The 20,793-nt window shown below is 44.2% G+C and overlaps 1 protein-coding gene across 8 annotated transcripts; it reads left to right on the top strand.

The window, feature by feature from the left end:
• Positions 1-310: 310 nt before the first annotated feature.
• On the top strand, positions 311-19,817 carry ZNF202 (zinc finger protein 202). Of its 8 annotated transcripts, none has more exons than XM_019628366.1 (8): positions 311-385; positions 12,784-12,850; positions 12,966-13,274; positions 13,976-14,186; positions 14,547-14,635; positions 15,570-15,699; positions 16,746-16,865; positions 17,402-19,817. In XM_019628366.1, exons 3-8 carry the CDS (start codon positions 13,026-13,028, stop codon positions 18,394-18,396), a joined length of 1,794 nt encoding a protein of 597 aa, XP_019483911.1. In that variant the 5' UTR covers positions 311-385; positions 12,784-12,850; positions 12,966-13,025; the 3' UTR covers positions 18,397-19,817. The 8 variants fall into 8 exon arrangements, with proteins under 8 accessions (XP_019483911.1, XP_019483904.1, XP_019483903.1 ...); XM_019628358.1 differs by adding an exon at positions 1,214-2,941 and having other exon boundaries at positions 352-385; positions 12,784-13,278; XM_019628364.1 differs by lacking the exon at positions 311-385 and adding an exon at positions 459-2,941.
• The last annotated feature ends 976 nt before the right edge of the window (positions 19,818-20,793 follow it).

Here is a 20,793-nt window from a genome sequence, read left to right on the forward strand (position 1 = left end):
AAAAAAATCAAAAGAAACAAGTAGAGGTACAGGCATCAAAAGCAAAACAAAAGATCAAAAACAGAAAAACAAAAAGAAAGCACAGAGAAGCGGGCGTGCAGACGAAAGCGGTCTGGTCTGAGACTGGTAAACGCACTAGCACCCCGGACGCCGGGAGCCTCAACCCGCGTTGCGCACACAGAGAGGACCAGACCTCCCAGAGCCTAGAAAGGCTCCAGCGCGGCGAGGGGGCGGAGCGAAGGGCAGCTTCCGATTCCGGGTGCAAAGGCCCCACGTGTTCCGACCCGCCAGGCCCCGCGCGGCTCGGATCCGGCGGCGTTGCTTCGGCCGGAGTGGGTGGGGGAGAAGCCGGGGTAGGGGAGGAGCCACCGGAGCTGTCGGAGCCGTGAGTGCCGGAGACCCCGCCCCCCCGGAGCCTGGGAAGATCGTACCGTCCTGGGGAAAGGGCGGTGGCACTGTAGTGAGGAGCCCCAGGCGTTACGGCCCTCGTGTCTCTTGGTGGTCGGAACTAGAACCTCTGGGGACGCGCACGGTGTTCCAGGCGTTCTTTCCAGTCACCGCCCTCCGTCCCCTCCCGAGGCCTGCAGGAACGCAGTTCGACCGCACTTCCCATGGCTTCCGCGCCAATTGCTCCCCCGGAACCGAGGGAGAAGTGATCTAGGCCCCTTTGATTTCTCGCAGCGTTTTCTCACCCCGCCTTTCAGATCGCTCAGGAATCGTCCCCGCAGACTCCCTGCCCAGACGAGCCCCGTCTCTTCCCACCACTAACCCCTGGTCCAACACACATGCAGAGCTACCTGTGATCGTACCACCCGTGATCATACTAGGCCATGGAGACAGCCTTGCCCGTGGCTTTTCAGCTGCCCCTGGGACGACCCCGAGCTACCCCTCACGCCGGTGGCTGCTGTCTCCACTTGCAGCTTCCCTCTCCCGACCCCCTAGCAGCCAGTTGGGGCACTTCTCCGCACCACCATTTCCCTCAGCCAGGAGTGTGCAGGCCCCTGCTTTTTGGTTGGGTTGACTGAAAGTTTGTTAGTGTGTGTGCCAATGTTTGTGCTGTGTTCTCTCGGAAAGGTGTCAGCCCGATTTGTATTTTTCGGGGCTTTGAGAACCTTGTCTGTCTTGGTCCCTGCTGGGGAGCAGTGCCACATCCAGGCTCTTACTTAGAGGCTGGGCTTAGAACTGTTGCTCTTTCTCCATCCACACGCTGCAGATGACACCCAGGGCAGCCTCACTCACAAACCGCGAGGAATGCTAGTGGAGTCCCTCGTTTCTCCTCCCAACGTGTCTCCCAGGCCGCCCCATGGGCCTCGATCCAGAAAGCCACTTCGGAAAGGTGGTGGGGTAGCCATAGGAGGCTTGTCGTTGGGAAATGGGTGGCAGCAGAGCAGTTAAGGTTTGGGGCCATGTGTCTTGAGTAACTTTCTGTTCTTACTGCCCAGCATAAGAAGGTGGGCAGGTATGGAGGGAGGAAGGGACTAGTTCCCCCTGTGACCAAACACCTGTGATTCATAATCTTTTCCCCCTTTCTCCTCCAGCTGTACCCCTTTTGCACTCTTTCTGTATACTGTATTGCAGTAGACAGTCCTTTCAAGGCACAGCAAGGTTTATTACAATGTGAGGGACTCTTATGCATTACAAACTATACAGATGAGGTAAGTTACAGGTGTATGTTTTTTGTTCCAGTTAATTTGACTCAGGCATAAAACACATAACACTCAATCCTAGACTCTCTCTACTTTTTCAAACCCTCCTGTAAATTTGGCCAACACTGGAAAAGTTGGATCCTTTCTGCTTGAACTTCAGATTTACTTCCTTTGCCTTAGGTGCTGGTTCTCAACTTTATCATGCATCTTAAGCACCTGAAGAGCTTGTTAAACACTGATTGGTGTTGCTACCCACAGAGTTTCTGATAATAGGTCTGGGCTGGAGCTTGAGAATTTGCATTTCTAACAAGCTCCTAGGTGCTGGTGCTGCTGGCCTGGGTTTCTCACGCTGAGAACCACTGCCTTTGGCCAAAGTTCTTCACATAACTGCAGTGGTTTGGGGATCAAAAGACCTGTGAGTACTTCCGTGCTGAAAACTAGTGATATGGTCTTGTGTGGGTAATTTAACCACCTAGCTCTGAGTTCTTTCATTTGTAGAATTAAGAAAGTGTACTTTAAGAAAAAACTCTAAATGCTTTATCTTATGCCAAATTGATGAAATATTGATAAGTTTTTCCCTTGATTTGCTTATTTCTCTTGATAAGAGCTTTTTCATCATATAGCTTATACCCATATTCTAGGTTTTTTACTGTGAACCCTTGGTATGTAAAGTCCCTGCTATTTCTTTTTTTTTTTTCCTGCTATTTCTTACTTATATGCGTATGTTAAAGTCTTTAAGGTTAGCGCCTGTGCTTTTTGCATCTTTCTCAGCCTAGCACCTTGAATTGTGTGGGACACAAAATTGATGCTCAGCAGGTATTTGGATTGAATCAACTATATCCCCTGCCCACCTGCTCCCTTGAAGTTTTTCTCCACTAATCCTATGCCACATAGTAAAGCAGTAGGTGGTTATGCCATCTGATTCTTCCAGGAGATTGGAGTAAATGCTAATGCCAAATGCTGATAACACTCCCTGTGAGTGGTTTATTTCCCAGAAGCCCTTGCAACCCTGATTCTGAATTTCAGTGTTTCTATATCCAAGTTGGGGGAAGAGAAATAGCTTAACTAAATTTAACACATTTATTGAACACCTTTTCTACCAAGTATTTGACAAAGTGTTGGAAATATGCAAATGAAGAGGTCCTTGCCCTTAGGGGCAGCACTCACAGAAGAAGATAAAGATGCTAAACAGTTCCCACAACAAGAATGGCATCCTGGGATGACTTCTGCTTTGGACCATGATTTAGTCCAGGGGTCAGCAAACTGCGGCTCGCGAGGCACATGCGGCTCTTTGGGTACGTACATGTGGCTCTGAAGTAAAATTGAAAATGAAAATAAAACTATCATAGTTTCATTTATAAAATTTTTAAAGGACATTACTCACATAATGGTGATTTCATTTGTTTTATGGATCTTGAATAATTTTTAAATGTTGTGAGGGACAGGATTGGTTCTTCCAGGGGTCAGCAAACTTTTGAGACAGAACGTACCCAAAGAGCAGCATGTGGCTCGCGAGCCTGATTTAGTCTGTAGTGGAAACCTGATACTCTCAGATTCCTTTGGTCCTCCTGCAGTCATGGGTCCTTATCATCTCATCATATGCAAGGGAACCTTGGGCAAAGCCAAAAGGAAGTCACCTAGATACAGAGCAAGAAGTTCCCGACTAGCATATTAATTACAAAACTAAAAACATAGTAAATTATTTTGAACTGACTTTTAAATTATCTGAATTTACACCGCAGGTCAGGCTGTATTTATAATATATATTATCCTGTTATTTCTCATTAAATAATGTTTTTCTTTGTGATTGGAATTGCCCACATTTGTTGTAGTAGTTCATTGGATTTAGCTAGTTTAACCCTGGCTGCCAAATGAAAGCTGCTGCTGTCATAAGGCTGGAGATCAGGTTTGATGACTGCCCTTTTCCCACTTCAGATTATTGTGATGTTCTGTTTTAAAGTAGGGCATATAAATTGACCTGCTTTATTTAGGCCATTAGCACTTCTGAGTAATAACTGTTACTTAAGGTTGAAAAACCTAGCTTCATGTTGGAGATTAACAGGTATGATCGTGATGGCCACATACTTAATTCTGGACTCTTAAAATCTGTACTTGGCCTCTAGGCCTTTCAACTCTGGAATAAATCTCACTCGCCATCCTAGGCTAATACATTATGGCCCAAGTACTCAATAAAGAAGCCGTATCTCCTTGTTTCTCTCAAAACCCCTCCCTCATCACCATTAAAAAGCTGGATGGTTTCTCAAAAGATAATCCAGCTCTCTGCCTTTTTAGTAGAGAATATCCCCATTTTCAAGATGAGTCAATGTCACTTGTCTAAGATGACACATCTTTAGGAGGTAGAGCATCAACTGTTCAACCTCCTGGGCCTGTGATATATATCTATAGAAAACATTTTAATTAAAAATAAAGTGAATTATTATGATTTTGTAGCGTTATTTTATGCTTTTCATGTTTACATTTACTCTCAGTGACATTTTTTATTCTTTGATCCTAACCACAAAGTACAAAATTTCAGAGCAGAAACTATGTATGCCTTAGCCTCCACTGACTTCTCTGTACCACCACTTCTTATTTCACCTTTTTATTTCTTCCTTTCTTCCCCTTCTCTACACCTTATTCTATTTCTTTGAAACCTGTTGTGATAAGCTTGAAGCCGCTTCTCCCCATGCTACTCAAATATTGTATGTTGAATCTTATGAAGAAGGAAAACTTTAAGTGGCAAAAATATTTTGAATAAATAGTTTTTAAATATATGAGGTGTGACAATTAAGCTGGAGGACTTGTTGCAACGATGTTGCTAACCTTTTCTTGATACCAGAGGGATTATTCCTTATGAGTTTATACCAACTGGACAAACAGTTAACCAAGTTTACTATTTGGAAGTGCTGAAAAGGCTGGGTGAAACAGTTAAATGACCTGAACTTTTCACCAATTCATGGCTCTTGCATCACAACAGTGCATCAGCTTACATTGCACTGTCTGTGAGGGAGTTTTTAGACAGTAAACAAATAACTATATTCGAACACCCTCCCTACTCACCTGACCTGGCCTCCAATGACTTCTTTCTTTACCCGAACATAAAGGAAGTATTGAAAGGAAGACATTTTGATGACATTCAGGACACCAAGGATAATATGACAACTGATGGCCATTCCAGAAAAAGAGTTCCAAAATTGCTTTGAAGTGGACTAGACTCTGGCATCGGTGCATAGGGGAGTACTTTGAAGGTGACTGTAGTGGTATTCAGCAATGAAGTATGTAGCACTTTTTCTAGGATGAGTTCGCGAACTTAATTGTCCACCTCGTAGTTTGAAGCATACGAATCATGATGTGTTCGAAAGCCAAAAGTCAGTGAATGCATTCCCTTTTGTTTGCCTTCTGGGTTGTTTTCAAGGAACTTCTTGGATATACTAACTGTACTCGCCTCAAGTTGCCTCCTCCCGGTTACAGGGAGGGGAGGGGAAGGACCTATAATATTGATAATTAGAAGCATTGCTAACTGATATGGTCTTCAGCAAGAGAACCTGTCTTTAAGATTCCAGCCCATCTTTGTTCCAATGATCTTATTTATTCCTACCTTATAAGTGCCTTCAAAGAAAGGACTGTTCTGGTTTAACACTTGACATTTGATACAACAGTGAACAGAATGAGATTTTTCCTGTACATTTTAAGTTTTTTGTAATTATGATGAAATAAAGGACTTTTTGCTTGTTCGACATTTAAATCTTGCCTTCTTTCCAAAAGGATTTAGACCAACTTGAAAAAGAGAGAACAAAATACATTGAGCATCTGCCCTATGCCAGGTTCTATGCTGAGTGATTCTATACGTTACTTAATTTACTCCTTAGAACAACCACGTGAGGTGGGTAGTATGAGCCACAAGCCTCAGATGAGACTTGAGACTTAGGGAGTGTCACATGGCTAATAAGTCAGGAGAGGGATCCAAAGCCAGGGCTTCAAAACCCCTATCTATTATGTGGGAAGCATGAATAAATATTTGTATATAGGAAAATTAACAAAAGAATTTTTCTAGTAGAAGGATCATACTGAGATAACTTTTTGTTCTAAAGAGCAATACTGCATTGGAAAAAGGTACTTAGTTTTTATTAGTTGATTTCTATTCTAGAACAATGAGGAGCTTTGGCAGTAACCCAGGAAGGAGTTGTGTTCATATTTCCAGGTTATGGGCCTGCAGTAGGGTAAAATATAATAATGGAGACTGAAGGGATATAGGTGTCTGCTAAACAAAATCATTTGAACCTCTCTGATCACTATTCTGAAAATTATTTGCTAGTAAGTAGATCACCATCTCTCCTTTAAATAGATAATAACGTGACTATAAACCTTGTCATTTTGGCTCCAGAAAAATCACCCCATATAGTAACATTTTAAGGTAGAGAACCAGATATCCTTTCATTGTCTTTAGTTTTCTGTTCTTGTCAGAATTGCATTAGCATCTTCACAGGCCTGTTACACAATCAGATAAAGAGGCAGATAGCTGGACCAAAGATTGGAGAGAGGTTTTTCCTTTTCCACATCTTCTCCCTAGTCCTGCCCCATATATCCTAGAAATACACACTCAAGAGACTAGATAATGGGGCCTAGGCTTATGAGATGTCTCTGTAGACATTGTTTTAGAGCCTTCTGGAACCAAGTCTTTCACTCTTCCTTGCCTGGCTTCACATGTCTCTATATTATCCTATTCAGTTTTTGTCTGTCACTGTGGAACCCTTCCAAGGACGGATACTGAATGGAAGGGTATTAAAATATAGCAAGGGCAACAAAATGCAAGGCAGACTTACAGTGTAGCACATCCCATGAATTGTAGAATAAAGCTGTTTTCTGTCTCTAATATTGATATCTGACATTTGCACAGCACATTGTAGTTCACAAACTCGCACAGATCTTAGCTCATCCTGTGAGTTAGAGCAGTTATCTGCAGAGGGCTTTACCCTTTACACGGGCTCTTTTGTATGTCATCCCAAGAAACCCTTAGAGCAGCTCCAGCTTCTTGGGGATCTGGGGCTGGACGGTTCATCTTTGGATACCTAATCCAGTGCTCTTCCCAAAGCACCACCTGCCTCCTGTTCTTTGCCATCTCTTTGTCCCACCAGGGACTCCTCTTCCTCCCTTCGTTGCGCTTTTGCTGAGCTCTTTGCCTTCATCTCATTTTCCTAGGCTGCCGAAGTAGATACAGACAAACAATGGAAATCTCAGTGCATGATTCTGAAGGGCATTTAAAAGTGGCAGGTTTTTTTGTGGCGCTGTTACATTCTTTTTTCTTTGGAAAGCAAAGCCTTGTGAGAGTGGGAACCCTTCTGTCAATGCATACTTTATAGAATCCATAGTATGAAATCTCTTGTAGCTAGTGCTACATGAAAACTGAGGTTCCTGGTCTGCTTCACTGGGCATGGGTTCTCAGACTTTTAAGATAATAGATATCCCTTCATTAAGCCAGAAGACCCTATGTGTCAATTCTATCTTCTCTCCCTGCCTTGCAAGATTGTTGGAGGTCAGGATTGGGAAACTTTGGGTAAATAATCATTATTGTAGTTATATTGAACTATTTGATGTCTGATTTTGTACTTATTAAAGTTGATTTAAATCCTCAAAGGAAAATGATTTTTTTTCCCCCAAATGCACAGGCATAGGTCCAAATAATACACTGTCAGCATAATTCAGGAATACTGTGAGATTTGTGTGACTTGCATTTGGATATCTCAAGACAACCTGAAGATTCCTTGTGATGACTTGTGGTTACATCATGTAATGAACCACCTTATTCTGTTTTACTCATAATCCAAACAGTAAATGGTTTTTCCTTATTTATTCCTTTGTCCACATGACTTGCTGGACAAATGAATAAGACATGGTATCTATCCCTCCAGGGAGAGACTTAAAAAAACAAGTGTTTTCTGTGCAAGAACCTGTTGTGTGACAGGCATTGAACTGGGTGCTTTATGTGCCTGCCCTCAGAACTTTACAGTCTGGTGAGTTAAATGGCAAGATGACCAATTTTCACCATACAAAAAATAGATATGTATGTGTGCTGTGATATGGGGAGGTACAAGTTCCTGTGGAAACAATCTGGGAGGATCAGGGAAGGCTCCTGGGAAATCTGAGATCCTGATGGATGAGTAGAGTGATACAAGTAAACGGAGTGGAAAAGGCTATTTTAGTCAGAGTGAATAGCATCTTGAAAGCCCAGTGAGGGCACAGAAAAAAGAGAGCAGTACTTTCGAGCAGTGACTTTCAATGGGTGTGGCAATCATGGGAGAAAAGAGGTAGACAGGGACTATGTCTTGAAGGGCCTTGAGAATCAAACTGTAAGAAGTTTAAATGTTATCCTGTGGACAGTGTGAAGCCATTAGCTGATTTCTTGTGTTAGAAAGTTCACCACTCAGACCTTCCTGCAATATTGCAGGTACAACTAATATGGAGGGGGTTCCTGCCCATTATTACATTCCTGTATCCACCTGCCCCCCACCACCAAAAAAAAAGGGAAGGTAAATATATAGGTTCCAGAAATAAAAACTAGAGGAGTAAGTACAAGCTGACTCCACTACAGCCTAAGGAGATTTCAAACCAAAATGAAGACTTCAGTTTTGGGTTCTAATATCTGTGCTCCAACAAGGAGATAGGAACTGGGAAACTGGTGGGGATGGGGAAGGTATATGAAATTGAACCATCTAACAGCCTGGAGCCTTGAAGAGCTGCCCCCTCCATGAAAATCTGTCTAGTGATCAAGCAAAGGGACAAGAAAAGAGGCCTCCATAGGCTTGAGTAGAATGAAAACTCACAGGCATAGGCCCAAATAATACACTGTCAGCATAATTCAGGAATACTGTGAAAAATTAACAAAAACTGATCCAAGATCATTGAAACCATGAGTTCTTAGGTAAAAGCAAGTGAAATTCCGTTTAAAGGCTCTATTTTTATAACCTAGGGCTCTCAGGACTCCAAGTAAAAATCTCACCGAAGATGGGCATAAAATTTTAAAAACTACCATCTGAGAAAACAAACCACTTTGAGGTAGAGACAGCAGATTTAATAAGTAAGCAGTTTAGCCCATGAAGATCTAGAGATTATGGAACTATTTAAATAAAACAGGCTATGAAAGTATATAGTAAATACTTGAGGATAATAGAAAAATAGCATGAATGAAGAGCGATATGAGATCTAGATAATAAAAAATGAATAACAGTAATTAAACTCATTTGATGGGCAGCAGCACACTAGACAGCTGTTAAAAGTGGATTGATAATCTTAAAGGTGGATCTGAGGCAGTTCTATTGAAAATGAAGAATTACTGAGGTTGCATGTGAGGACTGCAACCTGGCCTGGACGGGGCAGGACCAGTGGTGAAACTTGAACCAAGTCATTCATTCAACATTTAAGTGCCTGTTATGTGCCAGAGCAGCATAGGAGTGGCGGACATCATTTTTTTAAAGGATTCTATTAATGCCATTTAGTGGATCATAATGGCTCGACTGGCAGTGGAGATGAGGTGGATGATATCGAAAGACATTTAGAAGGTAGCATTAACAAGATTTGGTGAATAAAAGAGAGTAGAAACATAATGGCGGAAAAGATTGATTGTTCCTGTTAGAGTAGGAAGAAGTAGAAGTTCATTTAAATGCATTTATTGTACACTTTATTATAGGATTAGGATTTATAAAAAGCGTAGTCCCAAACTTCAAGGAGTTTCACAGGAAAGATAAACAATAGCTATTTGATATGACAGATACTATGATAAGGATGTGCCCAGGTTGCTATGGAAGCAAAGTGATTTCTAACCATGTCTGAGGATAGGGGGGAATGGGATCAGGAAAACATCTCAGAGCAGGTGAAGCCTGAGTTACGTCTCGAAGGATAAGTAAAGTCTAGCCTAATGAAGGGTGAAGAGTCAGAAGGAACAGCATGTTCAAAAGCCAAAGAACTTAGGGCTTTTGTGTGCTTTGCATGTGCACACTGTGTGAAAGGACTGGAGAAGAGGGCAAAGGGAGTAAGGTGAAGGTCAACCTAATATATAATACTTAGAAGTTTTTATTACACTTATAAGACAGGGAGGAGTGATTGAAGGTCTCAAATAGAGAAGAGACATCACCAAATTTGCCAAGAGCACACTTTTTTTTTTTTTTAATTGGGGACTATGGGAAGGGGACCAGCCAAGTTGTTGTTCTTCAATCTTAGTTGTAGAGGGTGCTAGTCGCCATCTGGCTGCCTGTCAGCAGCTCGTGGCCTCTAACCTCAAGGTGCTGAGTTCAGTCTTAGTTGCAGGTGGGCGTAGCCAGCATCCCATGCGGGAGTCGAACCCAGAAGCTTTGTTGTTAAGAGCGCACTCCCTATCCACTGAGCCATCTGGGCGGCAGCTGAGCTCAAGGTGCCAAGTCCAGTTTTAGTTGCGGGCAGACGTAGCCCACCATGGAACTGGCAGTCTTGTTGTTAGGAGCACATGCTCTCACCAGTTGAGCCATCCTGCCACCTGTTGGTAGCTCAGGGGCAGCTCAGCTTGGGCGCAGCATCACTGGCCCATGTGAGAATCGAACCGGCGGCCCTCTTGCTCAGAGCTCATGCTCTTAAGCTAACTTTTTTTTTTTTTAGATTTTATTGGGGAATTGGGGGAGGGGAACAGACAAGTTGCTGTCCTTTTGTTCTTCATTCTAGTTGTGGAGGACGTTGCTTCACTAGCCCATGTTGGTATCATCATTGCGCTCTTCCTGGGTGAGGCAGATCAGTTGCGGGCCTCACGGCAGCTGTTGACAGCTCACACCAGCTGCTGGCCACTCACACTGGCTGCTGGCCACACACGGTAACTTATGGCAGCCCACTGTAGCCTATGCCATCACCAGCAACTCACGGCAGCCCAGCTCCAGGTCGAGCTGTTGTTCACCGTTTTAGCTGTAGAAGGCAGTGTCACTGGCCCTCATATGTGGGATCCGAACCAGGGCTGTGCTGCTCAAAGCCGGCCTCCCAAGCCAACTCTTAACCAACACGCCATTCAGCCGGCCCTTAATCCAACTCAACCAACGTGCCACTCGGCCAGCCCTTAAGCTAACTCTTAACCAACGGAGCCACTCGGCCAGCCCAAGAGCGCATTTCTTGGAGGATGTGAACCATTAGTTGAGTTTTCAAAATAGAATTAGCAGGTAAGAAAGAGTCGGTAAGCATGGGGCATGGACAGAGAGGGATGGACAGAAGGAGCTGCATGCAAAGCTGAGGTGTTTGTAGTCCATCCTGCATGTGCTGGGGAGTCATTGAGCATTTTATGCTGAGAAGTAATAGGATGTGATTTAATATTTACAATGTTTGCCGGCAATCATGTTTTATGGAGGGGTAACACTGGAAGCAGTCAAATCTGTTAGAATTCCACTGTAGTAACTCACATGATGAGGTATGAACCTTTGCAGTGCGTGGAGGCGGAAAGAGGAAGCTGTGACTGGACCTTAAAGGCAGCAAATCTGGAGGCAGTTTCAGTTATCCAGATGAGAACTGATAGGGACTTAACTAGTAAATCATGGGAATGAAGAAGAGGGGGACCGGTCAGGAAGAAATAGGAACACCATGCAACATTGAAGGTGGGGTGAAGTATTCTGTGCAAAAGCAGCAGCCTTGACAGGTCCGGAGGCCTGAAGAGACATCGTGTTGTAGGAAGGTCAGCAGTATGTTTATTATAGTCAGGTGATAACAGAGAAGAGGTGGGATGTGAGGCTTGATTGAGAGCTGATTGTAAAGAGGTTCAAGTGTGGTGCCAAGGATTTTGGAACTGACCTTATAGTAAGAAGTTATTTTTTAAATGTCGAGTGATGCAGTTGGAACTATGATTTGGAAACAACACAAAAGTTAACATTGGGGGGCAGATAGTAATTTGCTTCACAGATAGTAATGCATTTAATCCTCATAGTAATAGATAACCCTATTAGATAGCATTATCCCTTCGATTCTGTAAATGGGGCCACAGGCATAAGGAGAATAAGAACTTGCCCATGGCCTCAGGCCTAGTGAACTACAGGGCCAGGATTCAAACCCTAGCAGCTTGATTCCAAGACTCTCTTAACCTTACACACCGTAGGTGTTTCCCAATGAAGATGCACATCAGAACCACACAGCATTTCTAAAGATACAGTTGCTTCGATTGGCTGAATCAGAATACCCAGAAGAATGATGTGTGATACTGTGTTTTGTAAAAGCTCCACAGTAATTCTGTTGCATTTTGCTCACAGTTGAGTACTAGCGGGATCCCAGTTACAAAGTTAGGGCAGTGGTCCAGGCAAGAGATGAGGCCCAAACTGAGAGAAGAGGAAACAGATTTAGAGGCTTAAGAGGTAGACTTGGTTTAATGAGCTTGTAAGCAATGGGGAAGAATCAAAGTTGAATCCAAGAATTACAAAATTGAGTGTTGACTGAACAAGTGCTGATCCAGCCAAGACAGGATTCCAGAAAGACTAGAGGGTTTGGGAGTAAGAATGGTGAATTCAGTTTGAACACTTGGGTTTGAGAATCTGTAGGTCTTGCAACTAAATATGTCTTAACAAGAGGAAAGTTGCTTCTCGAGGTGCTTATGTGCCAGCCACTGAGTAAGTTTTTCCTCATTATTAACTCATACAACCCTCCCATCAAATCTGAAAGTCCCATTTTACAGAAGTTAATACTGGGTGTAATTCAGTTTAGAATGAACCTCAATAAAGCTTTCCCTATCTATTTCAGCCATGTTAATGTGTCTTTTCTGAGAGTATACATCGTGTGTGTGTGTGTGTGTGTGTGTGTGTGTGTGTGTGTGTGTGTGTAAAACAGACCATAGTCAGTACCACGTTTTTTAGCAGCGTCCTTATCCCTAGCCATTTTCCTTTTAGGTTAATAGGTTTCATGAAGTAGATATGCAGTATTTTGCTATGGGGTGTGAACCTTGCCTGGGAACAGAGGTGGGGAACATAGCTTCAGGCATAGGTCATCCTATTCCAACTATAATAGATCTATTTACAACATGGTTATGGAGATTAAGGGATTTAATAGTTTGAGGAAGTGTTGCATGTACAAGATTATGATCGAACTCAGAACTGTTATCCCTGTATATAATTTCATGCTTATACTGTTTGTCTCTACTTCTCTACTTCAGGTCCCTTGGGAGAAACTCCTTGAGGTGCCCGGGCTGAGACTGGGGTGTAATGACAGCGTGAGATCTGGTGAGAGACCACCCCCTAGCTGTAAAATGGCCACAACCTTGGAACCAGAGGACCAGGATCTTTGGGAAGAAGAGGGGATTCTAATGGTGAAGCTGGAAGATGATTTCACCTGTAGGTCAGAACCTATCTCCCAGAGGGATGAGCCAGTGCTTGAGACTTCGCACCAGAACTTCCGATGCTTTCGCTACCAGGAAGCAGCAAGCCCTCGAGACGCTCTCATTCGACTCCGAGAACTTTGTCGTCAGTGGCTGAGGCCAGAGAGGCGGACGAAGGAGCAGATCCTAGAGCTGCTTGTGCTGGAACAGTTCCTTACCGTCCTGCCTGGAGAACTGCAGAGCTGGGTGCGGGGCCAGCGGCCAGAAAGTGGCGAGGAGGCAGTGACACTGGTAGAGGGTTTGCAGAAACAACCCAGGAGACCAAGGCGGTGGGTGAGGAGGGGGAGACCTGATCTGTGTGACGTGGAGGGGGACTATTTGCTGGAAGGATGGATTTGGGGGTAGGGCTTACAGGGCCCCATAAATTACCCTTTAAATTTAATTGGCTCTGCCCTCGGGTTGTGCCGGATTCATGACTCCCACAGGGCAGAGGTGTTTGTGTGTGTGTGTGTGTGTGTGTGTGTGAGTGTGACTTTCTGGTTTTTGAAACGCCTGCCTAGGGACTATCCTAGGGACTTCAGCCACCCCAGGGTCACGTGGTTTGATTTTCCCTTTGGATGTCGAACTTCCAGCTCTTGGGGAGGAGAGTTTTGTCACTTCCTCAAAGGTTCTCATAAACCCTCAGTCACAGATCCCCCACCCAGGATAACAAGACAGGGAAGCAAACAACAAGGATTGCTGCAGGTGGGATAGGTGGAGATGGGAAGGACAGGACCTCAGAGCCCTGAGTGATAGGGACAGGGCTGAGGGAAGTGAGAAAGCTGTGCAGTATCTGAATGTTCCCTGCCTTATCCTGGTGAGGATAACCTTCAACAGCTCCTTGCATGCCCCAGTGGAACAGAAGTTTCCCCTCTTCATCTGGGTCCCTCTGGGAGTTTTTCTATTGGCAGCTTCTCCTAAAATAAGTCCTGATGACAACCAAGACTTTCCTCCTGACTCCATGGTGACTGGAAGTTGGAATTATTCCCAGGTGACTGTCCATGTTCATGGCCAGGAAGTCCTGTCAGAGGAGACAGTGCATCCAGGAGCAGAGCCTGAGTCACCTCGTGAGATGCAGGATCCTGTGCAGACCTTGACCCTTGAGGAGTCCCATGAGGAGACCACACAGAGCCCAGATCTCGGGACACCAGAAGAGCAGAGCCTGTGCCATGAATTGGAGTTCCAGCCTCTGCAGGAGAGCGGTGGGAAACCTCAACAGAAAGGGGGCATCTTGGCAGAGTGCGGGGAGGGGGATATTTCTCCTATACCAGGGAGGCTAGGTAGATTGTAAAATGAAAGAAGTCACAGATTCTAGGGTGTTGAGAGGAGACAGTACTAGCTAGAGTCCCCCATCAACAGAGCTAAGCTTAAAGAGCAATATTCTTGGTTATTCTCCTGGCATCTGATAGTGTTCTAGGTGGTGGTGTCGAGATGACTTGAGCTGCCCTTACGCTGCTTTTTGATTCCCATCTTCCCACCAGAGATGTTTGGGAGTACTCAGCGCTTTGCCAGTTACAAGGGTGCACCGCATATTGCTGATCTCTGCCATCTTTTCTTCATAGAGGTTCCGGTACCCCAGGACCCAGACCTTCCTGAGGAGAGGAGCACTGGAAACCCAGAGATGGTTGCCCTTCTCACAGCTCTATCACAGGTGTGCCTTCATTACCCTCTGTTCCACAGAGAATTTGAAGAACCCTGAGGTGTCAGCCATATACTCAGCGGGTCAGACAGGACACAACTTTCTACTCCTTTTGCCAATTTCATTTCTCAGTTCTGCACATATGGAGGGGTCAGGGATGTTGCATCTAATGAGATAAATTGTAACACTAGTCTCAGTAGGATGTGGAGGCTCCAAAGCCTCTTTATTTGCCACTTGACCAGAGGGACTAACAGAATGGGCTTGTTTTGTAACACTGCAGTGCAACTTTGCAGTTCAGTGAGGGTTTGTTTTTGGGTTTCAGAGATAGAGTTGATAGTCATCTGTAAGGCTGACTGACTGCTGCAGAAATGATTTCTGAAATTGCGTGGTGTACTCTTCCAGGGACTATATTCAGCCAGGCCATGACGTTTATGAAGGTTCACCATGGTAAGGGCCTACCTGGAAACTAAGCTATGTGGCCAGAGGAAGAAGGAGTAGAATTTCATTCGTGTTTTTAGATTATAGTCCAGCTGAATAAAAAAAGTCCTCTTTATGCCGTGTAGACTTTGTAAATGATAAGGGTGATTAGAGAAGGTCACTTAGGGAAAGCTTCCTAGAAAAGACAGCCTTTTACAGAAATGTAAGTAGCATTAAAGCATCAAATAGGGTTTTCATGTATTTAAACAACATTTTCAAGAGGAAGAACCTTAGCTGGTTCTGAGAGAAAGCAGTGGGACTGGAGCAGGAGTAGGGCCAGTGCCAACGTAGAAAGTTGGGAAGCAGTGACGAGGTGAAACACAGATTTCCTGAAAAGGAACCAAGTATCTCATCTGAGTTCCTTTTGTGTCCTGGATGGATTCTGCCTATACCAAAGACCTTCACTCCAAAACAAAATACGAGGCTCTACAAGGCACCACATTTTAACTGCATCCTGGTGTTGTTTCAGGGACTGGTCACTTTCAAGGATGTGGCTGTATGCTTCTCCCAGGACCAGTGGAGTGACCTGGATCCAGCGCAGGAAGAGTTCTATGGAGAATATGTCTTGGAAGAAGACTGTGGAATTGTGGTCTCCTTATGTAAGTAATTTCAAGTGTCTGTAGAATGTTCTGAGCACAGAGATCTTTTTCCTGTTGGAAATTATGGGGGTTTTAGACAGTATGTATTACACGTCTCTTACACCTATCCACCGATGAGATTGAAGGATTAGCTGAGGAAGATGCTATCCTTCCAAGTTAAAGGGAAGAGAAAATGCTTAGAACATGGTTGGAAATTTCTAATAAGAAAATAGTTATAATATTATAGTGTTGGTTTAGTTGAGTTAAGCATATGAGTTTTTGTTTGTTTGTTTTTTAAGATTTTTATTGGGGAATTAGGGAGGGGAACATTGTGTTTTTCTAGGACCCATCAGCTCCAAGTCAAGTTGTCCTTCAATCTCAAGTTGTTGTCCTTCAATCTTAGTTGTGGAGGGTGCAAGCTCAGCTCTAAGTCCAGTCGCCACTTTCAATCTAGTTGCGGGTCGGGGCATAGTCCATCATCCCATGCGGGAGTCGAACCGGCAACCTTGCTACACACTGAGCCATCCGGCCGCCTGTCAGCAGCTCGCAGCTGCTCAGCTCAAGGTGCCATGTTGAATCTCAGTTGTCGGGGGGCGGGGGGCGCAGCCCACCATCCCATGCGGGAGTTGAACTAGCAACCTTGTTGTTAAGAGCACGCACTCTCACCAGCTCAGTGGCAGCTCAGCTGTGGCACAGCTTACTGGCCCATGTGGGAATTGAACCAGCAGCCCTGTTGGCTCAGAGCTTACATTCTAACCAACTGAGCCACTCAGCCAGCTCCCAAGCATATGAGTTTTGAAACAAGCAATACAAGTTGGAGATAATCTACATACTTGAGTATGGGGAGAAAGGGTAGCATTTACAGTTATATAATTACTGAGTTGTAGGTGAAAGGCAAGAGGTATGCAGTACTTGGTTGGAGTTGCTCAAGCTAGAGAGATCAAAGGTTTGATCTACTGACCTGGCTATATATTTGTTCTACAATCTACCAAACAGAAAAGGTCTGCTCTTAACAAAGGAAATTGTTGAACCAATTGTAATGTCGTGTTTCCCCCTCTCTTGAGCAGCATTTCCAATCCCCAGACTAGATGAGATCTCCCACATTAGAGAAGAAGAGCCTTTGGTCCGAGATAGCCTAGAACTTCAAGAGCCTCAAGAGCCGGAGATCCTGAGTTTTACCTACACAGGTGAGGAATGACACAAGGAATCTTCTTCCCCCTGGGCTGGCAGTTCCTCTAGCCTGACTCTGCCTCTGGGGTGCCGCTCTCACTGGTTCTTTTAAGATGTCAGCCATTACTGCTGTCTGAATGCCAAGTTCTTCTATCCTCTTCCTCCTCTCCCTCCGTCCCATCATTTGTTTAAGGTATAGGGAATGCACAATGATGAAAGACGAGGAGCCGGGACTTTGGGAATTACGGCTATACCATCTACTAAGCAGTTCGCTTAAACTCGAGATCCTCAGTCTCTACATTTGTGAAATGAGAATAATAATATTTTTCCAAATTAAGGCTTATTGACAGCTTGAGATAACATATAAGAAAGTACCTGACACATGACAGGCATTCAGTTGCATGATTATTTCCTTCTTTCCTAACCTATAGTTACGCAATATGGGCTTCTCTGTATGGTCTGGCCCTTCCAAAACCATTTAAAAATTCCCCCATTGCGCAGAAGGCGTCATTACCTCTATAATTTCCCCTTGTCTCCTCTCACCCTCTCTTAGGAGATAGGAGTGAAGATGAGGAAGAGTTTCTTGAGCAAGAAGATCTGAGTTTGGAGGACCTACACAGGTCGGTTGTAGGAGATTTAGAAATTCATCAGACTCCAGATTGGGAGATAATCTTTGAGGATGATCCAGGTAGACATAGTGAAAGAAGATTTGGTACAAATATTTCTCAAGTTAATAGTTTAACAAATCTTCGAGAAACTACGCCTATCCACTCCCTGTTAGGGAGACATCATGACTGTCCTGTATGCGGAAAAAGTTTTACGTGTAACTCCCACCTTGTTAGACACCTGAGAACTCACACAGGAGAGAAACCCTATAAGTGTATGGAATGTGGAAAAAGTTACACACGGAGTTCACATCTTGCCAGGCACCAAAAGGTTCACAAAATGGGCACTCCTTATAAATTTCCCCTAAATCGGAAGAATTTGAATGAGGCCTCCCCTCTGGTCCAGGCTAAGAGAACTTCATCTGTTGAGAAACCGTATAGATGTGACGATTGTGGAAAACACTTCCGCTGGACTTCAGACCTTGTTAGGCATCAAAGGACACATACAGGAGAAAAACCCTTCTTCTGTACTATTTGTGGCAAAAGCTTCAGCCAGAAATCAGTGCTAACAACACACCAAAGAATCCACCTGGGAGGCAAACCCTACTTGTGTGGAGAGTGTGGAGAGGACTTCAGTGACCACAGGAGGTACCTGGCACACCGGAAGACCCATGCAGCTGAGGAGCTGTATCTCTGTAGCGAGTGTGGTCGGTGCTTCAACCATAGTGCTGCATTTGCCAAGCACCTGCGAGGACATGCCTCCGTGAGGCCCTGCCGATGCAATGAATGTGGGAAAAGCTTTAGTCGGAGGGACCACCTCGTCAGGCATCAAAGAACACACACTGGCGAGAAACCATTCACATGCCCTACCTGTGGGAAAAGTTTCAGCAGAGGCTATCACTTAATCAGGCATCAGAGGACCCACTCAGAAAAGACCTCCTAGCTAGGTCCCCATGTGAGGAGATCTGCATTCAGCCCTGACCCAGAGATGAGCTAGAAGAAGCCCTGTGGTCAGCCTGGGAAGACCTTTTCCAGGGAGTCTCCCTTACTTGCCCAGATCAATATAACCTCTTCCCACAATTAAGTAAAATCCCTGGGCAGAACCTCTCAACCTTCTTTTACTCCTTGAGGAGCTACTTTGCCCAAAGTACAACCTGAGTTGAGGCTTTGCCTTAACTGGAGTGCTCTTGCCTCTACCTCATGGGTATGAAGTAGGAGAATTAGAAGACGTAAGAGGTTATGGTTATAATTATTTTCCTCAGAATAGGCTGTTAGATATCCTAATGACTATTCAACAGCCTCAAGTTTAAAGTGGCCCAGGACAACCCCTTAGGTTTGGTACGGGACCAGCCTGTAGGACCCTGTCCTTACTAGGCTCAGATCTTAAAGCACACAGCCCTGAACTCGAGGCCGGAGATTTGCATCCTGATGGCTTTGCCACATATTCACAGGATAACTGTACACATCTTACCGATTCACTTCCTCACCATGCACTTGCCTTGATACTGGGGAGAGGTGGGAGAAGTATTTGATGGGCGAAAACCTCAAGGCTGCCTCACATGGACCTTGTCAAGGTGCTCACTTCCCCATTGTCAAAGTGAAACCAGGAGCCAGACACTGCTAGAAAGGAGAACCTAGCCAGAAGCCTCTTTTCCTTGTGGGGTGTGTTTTTTTCCTGTTAGAAGTCTCATGCCATTAGCCTTCCCATTATTCTACCAGTCGCTTGGTTTTGTCCCTAGCACTTTTTTCTACTACAAGTGGGGTGTAGCATTTGGGTGCCAACGGATTTAGTAAAGGATAATGAAATCATTTACATTTCCACATATGTACAAGCCCAACCTTTTCACAGGGGTTTGTGAGGGAATTTTGGAACAGTCAGCTTACAAAGGCAGTATCATAATTGTAGAATCATGGTTGACTGGATCACCTCACTTACATGAAGAAAACGAGAAGACCTGACATCAAATTATGGAAAAATTAAGAAAAAGCTGTTGCTGGGAGCCAAGGCTATCAAGACATTTCTCCTGACACCCCACCGCCATCATCCCTTCCCGGGTTCTCTGATATCAGGGAAAATCACAAAAACCCCAGCACCTGGGACCCTGAAGAATTTACTGGGAGTAAAACGGCTTTCATGTATTTTCATTGTTTGCTTTTTCTTATGTGATTTCATTTTCATGTAATTAAGAACTAAATAGTAGTTCTCATGGCCCAAGGATCTCTGTTGCCTGATAAAATTTCCATGGAGATGAGGCTGAATAATTATGAACCTCATGTGCTCTGATTGTGGGAGTGTCAAGGACTGGGGAGACTGTCCTCCATAAATGGAGCACAGGGTATGGGATTAAAGCATGAGAAGGGAGACTGTTCCGTGCCTGGTTTCTTCTGCTCTGTTTTTCAATCCATTGTGTGCCAGTGTACTTCAGGGGAATATGGATGAGCTAACAAGGCCGCAACTCTTAAGAGCTCAACAAGGAAATTCTCATTTTGGTCAGTAATGATATTCCGATTAATTTGGTTTTAAAACCATTCAGCCATTGTCCTTTGGAAATATACACATATAAAATAAAAGTAACATGGGCAGCCAAGTTCCCTGGTTTCTGAAACTCCATTTTACCTATTCACTTTCCAGGGCTTCAGTTTCTTGATTCTTCTGAACAGCATTCATACTCACAAAGAGATCAGGGAGTACAGAATAGTTTTCCATGAGGAAGGTTAGCAAAGCCACAGGTGGAATATACACACACAGGTAAGATCTGAGCCCGGGGTTTGCAGAAGAGACTATCCTAAAATACAAACATTTCTGAACCATTGATCCAAGGTCTACACAATTTGTCCTGGGTGAAATGTCACAGCCTCAAAAGATAATTTCTTCTAGCTCATACCATGTATCAACTTCCGTTTACAAAATTCTGGAGGTAACAGAACAAATTGACTTTTTATTTGCTGATTTATCTGCATCATTGCATTAAGTGAAAATTGGTCAAGAAAATTCTACATCAAGGAAAGGGAGAGATTGGTCCAGTTGGTTGAAATGTCAATTAGTTCTTTTATTGCTGATCCCCCTGCAAAGTTTCATATGCTGACTCTAAGTCTCTGGTCTCTTGTAAGTTCCTGGAGAGACATGCTGTCTCCTAAATCAGCACTAACTGTCCCTATTTGAACTGCAGGGCCAGTATGAGATAACCTGGAATGAGCAAGAAACAGTACAGCTGAACATACGGAGATGCTGGAGCACAAGATGTTCTTAAACTCATAAGGGGTCCTCTGTAGAATTTTCGGCCAGGACTCGCTTTTAGTTAGGAATTTTTATGTTCAGACCATCTTATGTGGTTATTTT

Source organism: Hipposideros armiger, unplaced genomic scaffold (assembly GCF_001890085.2).
Source record: "Hipposideros armiger isolate ML-2016 unplaced genomic scaffold, ASM189008v1 scaffold_781, whole genome shotgun sequence".
Classification (NCBI taxonomy): domain Eukaryota; kingdom Metazoa; phylum Chordata; class Mammalia; order Chiroptera; family Hipposideridae; genus Hipposideros; species Hipposideros armiger.

Bases quoted from the DNA above. Each gene is read 5' to 3' on its own strand.
- ZNF202 (XM_019628359.1), top strand. From the start codon at position 12,877: ATGGCCACAACCTTGGAACCAGAGGACCAGGATCTTTGGGAAGAAGAG. The intron at 14,636-15,569 runs GTGTGCCTTCAT...GTGTTGTTTCAG, and splicing joins TTCTCACAGCTCTATCACAG to GGACTGGTCACTTTCAAGGA. The intron at 16,866-17,401 runs GTGAGGAATGAC...ACCCTCTCTTAG, and splicing joins CCTGAGTTTTACCTACACAG to GAGATAGGAGTGAAGATGAG.